Source organism: Juglans regia, chromosome 2, assembly GCF_001411555.2.
Source record: "Juglans regia cultivar Chandler chromosome 2, Walnut 2.0, whole genome shotgun sequence".
In the NCBI taxonomy this organism is placed as follows: Eukaryota; Viridiplantae; Streptophyta; class Magnoliopsida; order Fagales; family Juglandaceae; genus Juglans; species Juglans regia.
The window spans coordinates 8,527,121-8,538,767 of record NC_049902.1 but is presented as its reverse complement, the minus strand read 5'-3'; the positions used below and the strand labels follow the sequence as shown (position 1 = coordinate 8,538,767).

General features: G+C 35.5%; 1 protein-coding gene across 1 annotated transcript; it reads right to left on the bottom strand.

Moving 5' to 3' along the window:
* Window positions 1-319: 319 nt before the first annotated feature.
* On the bottom strand, window positions 320-9,992 carry LOC108994195 (ATP synthase subunit gamma, mitochondrial). The gene is made up of 10 exons (XM_018969316.2): window positions 9,837-9,992; window positions 9,486-9,654; window positions 6,869-6,912; window positions 4,756-4,908; window positions 2,733-2,846; window positions 2,523-2,650; window positions 1,956-2,078; window positions 1,752-1,871; window positions 1,083-1,204; window positions 320-840 (listed from the first exon to the last, which is right to left on the bottom strand). Exons 2-10 carry the CDS (start codon window positions 9,578-9,580, stop codon window positions 771-773), a joined length of 969 nt encoding a protein of 322 aa, XP_018824861.1. The 5' UTR covers window positions 9,581-9,654; window positions 9,837-9,992; the 3' UTR covers window positions 320-770.
* Between the last annotated feature and the right edge of the window lie 1,655 nt (window positions 9,993-11,647).

Below are 11,647 nucleotides of genomic sequence, written 5' to 3'. Positions count from 1 at the left end.
ATTTGTATCCAAAATTACACTCATTCCGCCAACGAGAAGGTTGTATAAATTATATATATAAATTCACAAAAGTAATTACTAGATACTCTCTAAGTATGGACACATGATACTCTCATTCTATCATAGAACGAGATGTCAATTAAGATTAATGCTTCCATAATTAAGAATAAGACTTCTATGCCATCCATACTCGATGAATATCTAATATGAGGATTTGTAGTTATGTACTTTACATCCGGCATTCTCTTTACAGAGCTTGTAAGAGAAGAAAACAACACATAATTGAATGAACTTTTTGTGTTTTAGAGATAAGAGAAAATTTAAGGCAAGTAAATTTTTTTATTGGCATAGAGTGTTCAAGAACAAAGCTGTGACTAATCCTGGGAGTGCAATGAGTTTTCCGCAAGTACATCACAAGTAATTCAATGGGAAGTTCTACCAATCAATAACTCCTAGAAATTGTTTACCCCAAGAAGATTTGAACCTTAAACCTGGAGGGAGCTTACCACCAAGACCAAGGCCTTTACCACTTGAGCCAACTCCTAGGTGTTTTAAGGCACATAATTGAAAACAAACCGACTCACAATTCAATTAAAACAATCAAAAAATATGATTTAACACTCCCAGTAAGGAGATTGACCCTGGGTAATTATTGGAGTAGTTTGACAAAAAAAGAATCTTCAGAAACTATCACCATGGAATTCAAGGAAAGCCCCCACTTCCATGTTATTTCGTCACCGTCTGATAAATTGCAAGTAGGGTTTCTACAATTAGCCCTCAAGGGCTGATGCTCCAGATATAATCTCAATCAATTCAGTGGTAATAGATGCTTGCCGAGTTCTGTCCCAAACAATATGAAAAACAACAGAAATTAGAAATAACAACAAATAAAATAGATGACTTTCACACTCTACAATGTACTAGAATCAGAGGTAATAATTCAATTAATTTGCTTTTACCCAAACTCATGCCTTGTGTGTGGGGTGGGGGAGAGAGAGATTGGTGTGTGGATGTTGTGCATGTATGTATGTGCGTGTGCTTTTGTGTGTGTGGGCGGGTGGGTGATTGTGAGTGAGTGAGACCTGTTGTAAGTGAGTGTGAGTCGATCAAGCATATCCCCCGCATTTCTGCTTGAGCTATCCATAGCAGACATCCTTGCTCCTTGCTCACTGCACGCATTCTCCAACACCGCATTGAACAAGACCTGTGGGGAAATATTGAAAATTTTCTCATTAAATCAACAGGGATCATTACCAAAATGAAAGGCACACATTTTAGATATTGACATTTTGACACAGTAGTTGCATAGCACTGCTGCTTGGCAACTCAAACATTCATAGAGAAAAGGTGATAACTGAAACTTTTCTAGCAACATCTACCACATGCCAAATATAGGGAATCCTCCGAACATAAGAAGTAGCTGTTAAACCTAAAAGCCCATGAAGTGTTTAAATTCAACGACACATTACAGTTATTTCAAAAAGCGGACCTTAGAGCTAGATTCAGTACGAATATTGCCTGGGTACTACTGCTCAGAAAATTAGAAAAATATCAGATACCAACAGATACTTGGTTGATGTTGCCAACTCCTACGCATGCTCGATAAACTAGATATTAAACTTCTATACATCAACTGTTAAAGATTCAAAGTTTACATAAGACTATTTTGTTGTTACATAGAACAGTAAATCCTGTCCCCACTAATGCTCAAAGTTCAAACATAGAAATCTTTTTAGCTAAGAATGGCTTACACAAGAGAATTGGAACTCCCCAAGATTCTGGAGTACTTCTGACTTTGTTTCACCACCTTCAATCTCATAAGAGTCTAGTTCACCAAGCTTTCCCCCAGATTCAGCCTCTTTCTCCACAGCCTAGCATCAACAACGTTAGGAAACCAAAATCAGAACAAGGAAAGGGACCAAACACAAAACAAGTTAGCGAAGCATTCCCATCACCTCAGGAGATAAAACAGTTGCCACAGTGGGAAGAAATGAGACAACTGACTGGAACTTGTTGAAGACAATTCTCAAGGCGTCATACTCAACATTCTTTAAAATGTCGTCTGCCAGAACAGAGACCTGAAAGGACAACAATTTGAATGGAACACAAGGAAAAGTCATTCTCCTTGTGAAATTATACAGACTTGTAAATTTAATATGCCAACAAGTTTATTTCAAATAAGTTAAAAGACAAAAAAGATCAACAAAGGGGGACCTTATTCCACTTAAAAACTCAAATTTATCGGCCATTTAAGGAATGCCTCGAGAAGAAATGGAAATCTAGCGTGCAAATTTAATGTGAACCGAAATTCAGAAAACCTCGGCATGTAAGATCTAAAGTCAGAAAAACCTTCTTAACCATGCTCCTAGCATTCAATACTTAATTTTATTTGAAGATAACTTTAGGCTTCAACATAATAACAACAATAAGATAAGCCTTCTAAAATCCCATGCACATATATGTAAACAAACAATGAAAAATACTTCTGTAATATATGGTGGCAGGAAAGAACAGATATTAACCTGCGTATAATTCAAAGGATTCTTTTGCAACTCAGTTATCGATAACTCGATATCCTTCTTCGAGTCACGTATCAATTGAGCCTTTGCTTTTTCTCCCAAAACAACATATTTTGTTTCTTTCTCGGGGCCTGCAGCAGTAGAGATATATTTGCTTTCAGATAGCAACCAATCTATGATAATAACACATAAGGAATTCCCCCCAACAAATACCAGCAGTCAACTTCTTCAAAGCCTTGCTTGTCTTGACTGATGTAGAGTTGATTCCACCACAAAGACCTTTGTCTGAAGAAATGGTAACAATGACATTCTTCTTCACATCAACACCTAGTATTGCAACAAAATGTAGCACAATTAGGGAAATTGATACACCTCTCAGAAGGGGAAAAAACAAAGAATAAAAAGAAAAGCAATAAGATCAGTCTTCTTAGCCTTGTTTGGTTACACAATTCAGATGAGATGAGATAAGATATTTTGAATAGTAGTGAAATTTTTTAATTAAGATGAGATGAAATGGTTTGTTAAAAAGTGTGTTTGGATAATGAGATAAGATGAGATAGTTTTTACTTTTTGGGATTTAATAAAAGGGTAGGCCCCACCAATAATTGAAAATCATTTAATAATTATTGGGTAATAGTTATAAATATTTTAAATCCCAATTTTATATGTTAAAAGGGATCTTATATCAAGGCAAGATAAGGCATATATGCAATATAATGGCATTAATTGTCTAGGTGTCAGAAGGGGAAGGGTAGGCGTGAAGGAGATGAGATGGGTGTCAGAAGGGAGTTTTCAAATTGTCTGGGTAAATATGTACAGTGTAGAGAAAAAGCAAGATGAGTTAAAAACATGGTTTTAAACATTTGGATACACAGATAAAACAAGTCGTACAACTCATATGAGATGGTTTGTGTTTTATATGCCTATCCAAACCGGCCCTTAATTTCAAGCATAGAAACCGTACATCTATCAAGTATACTTTTTGTTCAGTTAAAAGTATAATTTTAACTGAACATCAGTAGAAAAATTATTTTAAGCCCAAACTTGTTAACTTGAATACAAATGCAAAGGATGTCCTTTCGATCCGTCTTTTAAGCACTTCCACCGAATTTTTACACTAGTTTCAAAGACAAAAAAGGATATCAGGGTGTCTTCTCACAAAGATTTTGGAGAAAATTTTGGCACAAATATGAAGAGATCCATTCTGGGCATCCATTTCCTTTCAATATGTCATGACATTAAAAAGTTTCAAAAAGAGATTTGCACATATAGCTTGAATGGGGCTTATTTCGGTCAACACTCCTAAAAATAACACCATTGTCCATTGGAAACCCTGACAAGGAATAACACCATTTGAAAGTAGCAGAACATGGGAAGCCCGTATGCCATTAATGCCATTGTTACCCTACATTCAGTAGGATTATTCCCATTTCTGCAAAGGGAGATGCAGACCAATTAGTAGAAAATGACGGTATGGTAGTAGAAAGTTAAATTTATGTCACCACTCTCATAAACATATTCCCTATAAAGTTGCAGCAGGATGAGAAGACAAATGTTTTTTTTTTTTATAAGTAAAAATTTATTAATATCAATAGGAGTAACCAAGCACACTAGGTGTATACAAGAGAGAACACCTAGCCCATAATAGAGTACCCCTAATGACTAGTAAGTCCATTTAATATACACCAAGCCTGATTGGGACAAAACGCTCCTCCCCACAGCAAAGCAAATCACTATAACTACCCCAATCCCTTGTTTCCACAAAACTAAGACACCACCCAAAACTCCCTTAGAAGCTACATTCTACATACTACACCCGAAACTAATACTACACCCCTACCTACACTCCTGCCTTCCCTCAAGTCTTCCCTCGACTTGAACTACCTCCCTTAGTGTCGTAATCGATTGCCCAAGTAAGACATTTTAACTCCCCGCCCCGCTCTTCTTAAATCTTGATTTCATTTCAAGCAAGTGACCCGCCTCAATAGCAGTGAGTAGTGCTTTAACTCCCTTAGAAGACAAATGTGAAGAATGTATGGCTAAAAGCACAAATATCAAAGACGTAAAGAAGCAGAAAGAACAAGTAAATCATTGAGGTCAAACTCATAAACCTATATAAGGAAAAAACTACTATGATGTCACTAACTCAAAGTAACATTTGATGAAAAAGAAAAAACGAGTATTTGGATAGAATAGATAAAAAAAATAAAAAATAAAAATAAAAAATTGAACATACTGGGACTGTCGCCAAGAAGGGCAGTAAATGGCTGCCACAGGCCACGTGAGTTTTCAGCTCTAACTTGAATCGCTCTAAGCTTCGAGGCTGCAACCATTTTCATTGCCTTTGTAATTTTCTGGATATTCTTCACACTCTTCATCCGGTTTCTGACTGTATATCCGAAAAATAGAACCATATGTAACATACAGACCAAAAATTTATAGGCCTTACAAGTTTGGACCATGAGCCCAATTTTGTTAAAGCTAGAAGGAAGATTATTTTATTGGGCCATTACCCATACATTTTATTTGAGGATCTAGTATTGAGGAGATAGGATTGGATATGAAATTATGGACCTAGATTCAAAATGGAGTACGTTTGGCCCATTAGGCCTAGATATGGATGGATAAGCCCAAGTATTTTCTAGCCAAAGCCCATTTGATTTTTGGCTGTTAAATTCATGATAATTGGAAACCAATCCCTAACCCTAGATAGCTTCTGCGATTTTAGGAGAAAGAAAAAAAAAAAGATTCATCCTATCAAGTCCAACCCTTTTCCGCCAACTTCAAGTAGGTAATTATTGACGTGTTTGTTATCAATAGAAGCAAAGAGTTAAGTAGCATGATCATACCCTTACATACATGATAAACAATGTTTTTCCTTTAAAGTATTATGTATGTATCAAACTTTATTGAAAGCCCCTTTTTACGCACCAAGTTATGATATGATGAGTTAGTTTCAATGTCATCTTATTATGTGTTTTACATGCATCATGATATGTTTTCATTTATGATTACGAGAAGCTATGTCATTATGTGTTCTATATGCATCATTTTTTATTTTTTTTTTTATAGGTAGAAGTTCTATATGCATTATGATAAAAAAAGATAAAAGACAAATTATGAAATAAACTTTAAGAATGGCCATAAGAGATGCATGGTACCAATGCAGTTATGGGTGGATGTGCAAACCATGGACCTAAGTGTGGTCCACCATAGTATGTTCACTTAAGCGGTTCCTCTTGTGGCCACAGGCAGTGGAACCGATGCACAACCCTATGTATGGGGGTTATGGTGTGCTAGCGAATAAAGGGAAAGGTAACTTTGTTATGCATAGTACATGTTACATGTTTATGTTCGTATATGTATTAAGTATGCATGCTTTCAAGAAAACCATGTGTTTATTATGTTTATTGTATAATATACTACTTATTGAGTATTCAACTCATTTTTGTTGTTTGTCTTTTTTTTTTTTTTTTTTTTTGTGTTTTTAAAATGTCTAGGTAAAGAAGATAATGTTGACGAGCTGACGGCTAGGCATAGATCATGGGTCAAGGGATTTTCAGATTTAGGAGTTGTTTGAGGAGTTAGATGAGATCATCTCAAAACTTCTTATAATTTCTTTCCCAAACATCACTCAAACACAAAACACTTTCCAATTTCAAATTTTCAACTTTTTCATCTAATCATTACTAATCATTAAAACTTCCTCGAACTTTCAAACAAAATTAAAATACAATACAACTTTTTCAAATTTCAAAACAAAAATAATATTAAAATATTATATTCAAAAAGTTTATTAACTTTATAATATTCTTATTCAAGTTATTCTCTCTCATTTCCCAAAACCCAATAAAGCATCTTAACTCAGACCATTTCACTACTATTCATAAAATTCTTATCTCATTGCATTATCCAAACATGCCCTTAGTTAATAAGTGTCTTTTTTCATTAAAATATTAGTTTAGGTGTGTTTGGTTGTTGAATATAACTCAACTCATCTCAAACCAATCATTGATGGGACCCATTACTTTTTCAATTTCCCATAAAAAAGTTAAACCCATCTCAATGGGACCCACAAAATACTATTATTCGCAATTCAACTCAACTCATCTCAACATCCAAACGCAGCCTTAAATTTTCTTTCTACATGACTATTTTTTTGTTATTTTTTGGGAATTTATTTTCGATAAATTAGGCACTTTTATTATGTTGGGTCCTTTTACCAGGCAAAGTTACGAAAATACGTAACACTCCTAACCTACGGGAAGGGGGGGTAACACTATAATGCAGTAGAATGCAAGTCTATAACAGTAAAGAAAGGCAGATACTGCATGATCAGTGATTCTTACCAATTTGAGTTGAAATTGAGCGCAATCCCAGGGGGGCCTGCTCCCTGCCCACCCAAACCAGTTGATTTAGTACTTCCAAAGGCAAAAGGAATACAAAGAATTTGAAGGGGGGGGGGAAAAATTGGAGCAGTAAGACGATGAGAATAAAAACAATTATTCTTTGAATAAAAAATTTTCAAAAACTTTGATGTGTATTCTCCAGTTTCAATGAAATTCCATGTTTTCCTAAAATTTACCAAAATTGGGAGTTTCTCTAATCAGCAATCTTGAATTTGTTAAAGCTTCACTTTGAAGACAATTTATTATTAGGGGAAGGGCTCAAGCTACAATTTGAAGCTACTGAGTACAGGCTTCTTTTCTAATTGCAAAACAACAAAAGAAAGCAGATAATTTAAATTTTTTGTTCTTTTCCTTCAAAACCCAGAGAACTGACTAACAAGGTTAACATTTGGTGGTTTACCACTAAGCAAGGACAGCATCTGCGACAAAAAACCTCAGATCATACACACTTTGGCATCAAGTTTAAAATTTCGTGACAGGACACAGATTTGACCATGTTGAACTCTATGGCTCCTATTGGTTGGTTCAAGGACATTAGAATGTGAAAAAACAATCAGCATTTTCTGAGAAATGTAGTCATCTGGCAATTTTTCGATAGTGTTAAAGATGCCCCCTCCCCCCCACTCCCACCAAAACTGGGAAAAAGTAACAAATATAAGATCATAGGAAACACAATTTTAAAAACTTTCTATCATTTTTGTTTTTGAATAACTGGAGCTTAAAGAGTGTTTCATGTAAAAAAGGAAATTCCTTTAAAAAAATCAACCTCAACCAAAAGAAAGTAAATAAAACTGATTCAAAAGAAAGGAATATCGTGAACCCCAACATAAGTACTATACAGCTAAGACCCCACACAAAGAAGGAAGAAGAAAAAGGCAAAGGTCCATATCTAAGGCTAAGAACTTCTAAAAGGTCCAGAAAAGAAAGGGAAATCTCAATTCATCTTTCCCATCTCTCTCTCCATCCAGAGATCCAACACACAAAAAATGTCCTTCAAATCAAATCACTGTGTCAAACTAAGTATAATTATTTGCTACAAGGCATAAACTTCTTCTATTTTCCATGAATCTTTGACCCATTAAGAAAAACAGCTGGGTCAAATACATTGCATAAACTCTGTTTTCAAATACTAGTGATCCAGAAATCCAAAAAGAAAAACAAATTGCATCTTTCATACCCTATGTGGTTCACAAATTGTGAACATCTGACTCCAATAAGGGTGATGCAAAAAACATCTTGCTAGTCAATTGAATTTCTCTTGTTTCTCTCCAGCATTTGATTATTTTCACGCCCACCACCACTGACTTAATGAAGAACCAATAACAAAAAATATTTATAATAAAGAATAGAAAGTGCTAATTCCAGAATCCACATCATGCACGATTCACCTAGTATTAGAGATCTCCCAAAGGGTATTTTCAAAATTACTTACACTAATCCCAAAATACTGACAACATGATAATCAATTGAAGTACTTTTTTTTCATAAGCAAGAAATCTTTATTGATTAGCACAAACGCAGATAATCAAATCTTAGCTTATGTTTGAAGAAAATGAAAAAAAAAAAAAAAAAAAAGAGCCTTTTATAGAGCTGCCTATAACAGTAGTTAAAGCCTAACAGTAATAACCACAACAATAAATGTCACTTGACCACTTATCAAAAATAAATAAACCTCCCTCAACCAACAACTACGCATCAAATATTCTAATTTGTAAAGGGGGACAGGAAAAGAACACAGAACATAACAGTCAAGAAAATATGTCACTTTATTATCCTACAAATTTGCAAGGACCAAAGATGAAGTTACTCGAAGAAATAGAAATACAACGTTCATGAGACAACCAAAAAATATCTAAAAGGCACGTTTGTTACTAAGAAATGGCAGGTTAAGAGAAGAATTAATCTTTTTCTAAGCATGTGCATTCATTAGGATGATGAATTTTTTCAACTGTCATATACAACTCATCTGATACAACTAATATGACTTCCCAGGGATTTACGATTTCAACTATGTCTACACAACTATCCAATTTAATTAAAGTGAGTATTTAATTTCTAGGAAAACAAAAAAAAAGGATCACGAAGAATCATTTCCTTTCGATTTCCCCTATTTTCTCGTAAATCAGAGTATGCAATACGTTCAAATACATAATTTCGCACTGTTTTCAGTTTCAAAATCAATAGCGTGAGACTTCTTCCATTATCCGGTGCTTGCTCAGAAGCCAAACAGATTGTAGATAAACGTGTATATGTATATTTATATTATGTAAAATATATATAATTATTATGTAAAACTATTGCTCAATGCAACCCAAAAAGCCCCTATTTTTTGCTTGGTTACAAAGAATCAAGGAATCATCTGGTCTTTCAGTAATTTTGGAACCGAGAGAGTACGAGCTAAAGCAAGATATTCTCCTTAACATTTCATATCTCGATACCATTTTTTCCCACGTCTTTCTCAGCAACCAAACAGAAAAGAAAACAATAAGAATCAGAATCTGAATCTAGAGGCATGATATCACACACAGAGACAGAGATGAGCAGGTTTTGATCGTACTGAGAGATGACAGAGGATCGGACAGCGGTGATTGATTGGGGGGAGATCAGAGGGGCGAGACGCCTCCCCTCTCGTCTGAGCGCAGCCATGGCCATTTGCTCCTGATGGGCGATCGGTTGTGAACTGTGTTATATAAGCTTGCAGCAGAAGAATCAATGGACTGAAGAATCTGTAAGGGCAAAAAATGGCACAATGACTGAATGGAACAATTGAAAAAAAGGGTGAATGTTTCTATGTATGGCCAATAAACTCGGCCTTTAGTTGCTCCAACTCCTCCAACCTTCTATGCTAACAAACAAATTCTAAACTCGGGCTCGTTTCAAACATTCTAACGGAGATAGAGACACTTACCGAAAAGGCCGTCAGCGAGAGAGAAACGGCGGCAGAAACTCGGGACGGAGGGACGGACCAGAGAGATAGAGAGACAGAGAGAGGTCGCCGGAAGGGATTGTGTGTGGGGGCTGAAGATTTGGCGTCTTTGGATGTTGAAGTGAGTTGAGTTGAATTGAATTGAGATGATAAAATATTGTTATAATATTATTTTTTAATATTATTATTATTTTAGAATTTGAAAAAACTAAATTGTTTATTATATTTTGTGTTGAGATTTTAAAAAATTGTAATGATAAGTTAAGATGAGTTTGATATCCAAACTCACCCTTACATTAAGAATAAAACCACGTTGTTTCGGCTTTGTGGTTTTCGGCCCGTAATCCGATTTTTGGCCTTTTTGCCCATAATAGTTTTCGATTCGGAACCCGCTTTGTGGTTTTTGGCCCGTAATTTTTTTACATACAAATCGGGTACCGGATTTAAAAGAGTAATATTATTCATCATCATAATTTTTATCATCTTCTCATTATTCTATAATATGATATTAAATGATTAAAAATTATTTATTATATTTTACTTGTGAATCTATCATTTAATATCACAAAATGATAAAATAAATAAATAATAAATAGATTTTTTCGAATTTAAAATCCATATCGTCGATGATACCCAACATTTTATAAGCACTCTCAAAGAGGTTGTTTATGGTCACCAAAAGGTACACTGTGATCATGCAAGTTTTGAACTTAGTTATGTCCCATCTATCAGAAAAAAAAAAAAAACTCACGATATTTTTTTTTGGTAAGTTAAGGCTATGTTTGGGTGTTGTGACGTGTTGCGAATAGTTGTGAGTAGATATTAGAGTAGGTTTATAGGTTCTATTGAGAGTATTTTGAGTTGTTTAAATATATAAAATATGTTGAGTTGTTGACTTTTGAATAAGTAGTTAAAATAAGTGAAAAATTTCTAACATGACAGTCAATGTTCCGTTGCAGCTGGCGCACACCCTTCCCAAATTACTAATTTCTCCCTGCAACCTAAAAATCACGTATGAAGCCAGATAACGTCCCCACCCTCGCGTGAAGCAGACCTCTGCCCCATCTCCACCCCCACATCGGCAATCATCTCCCCCACTCCCAGGTATTGAGAAGTGTTGCAAATAATTGTGAGTAAAGATTAAAGTGGGTTTGTGGATCACATTGAGAATATTTTGAGTTGTTTGGATGTATGAAGTATGTTGGATTGTTGACTTTTGAATTAGTTAAAAAAAGTAGAAAAATTCTGACATGACAGTCAATATTCTGTTGCAGCTGGCGCACATCCTTCCCAAATTACTAATTTCTCCCTACAACCTAAAAGTCACGTACGAAGCCAAATAACGTCCCATTTGAAATCTATGAAGTCCCCACCCTCGCGTGAAGCAGACCTCTGCCCCGTCCCCACCCCCGCATTAGCATCATCTCCCCCACTCCCACCCCTGCATTGGCATCCTCTCCCCCACCTCCACCCCCGCGTCGCCCATCCTCCACCCCCGCGTAGTGCAGTGCTGCCTATTGCATCTTAAAACAGCTCGAGTGTAGTCCATTATTTCCAAGTTCATTGCTGCCCATCCTATGTTCCTCCACTCACGATAAGCCTATCATTTTCACTCATTCCTCTTCCATTTTGCACATTGTTAGAAATTTGGGATTTGTAATTTGACAGGTTGGGGAAGTTTGGGTATTTCAGTTTTTCATCAAACGCTAAGAAATACAAGCATATTCAGGACTGAAATTTATGTTCTTGCATGTGTACATTGTCCTTGTACATAGGCTACAAAGCTGACTTGC

Excerpts from the sequence above, each read along its gene's own strand:
- LOC108994195 (XM_018969316.2), bottom strand. The coding sequence starts at position 9,580 with ATGGCCATGGCTGCGCTCAGACGAGAGGGGAGGCGTCTCGCCCCTCTG. Across the intron at positions 4,909-6,868 it reads CTCAATTTCAACTCAAATTG|TCAGAAACCGGATGAAGAGT; the intron begins GTAAGAATCACT and ends TCGGATATACAG. Across the intron at positions 2,847-4,755 it reads CCTTCTTGGCGACAGTCCCA|GTGTTGATGTGAAGAAGAAT; the intron begins GTATGTTCAATT and ends TTGCAATACTAG.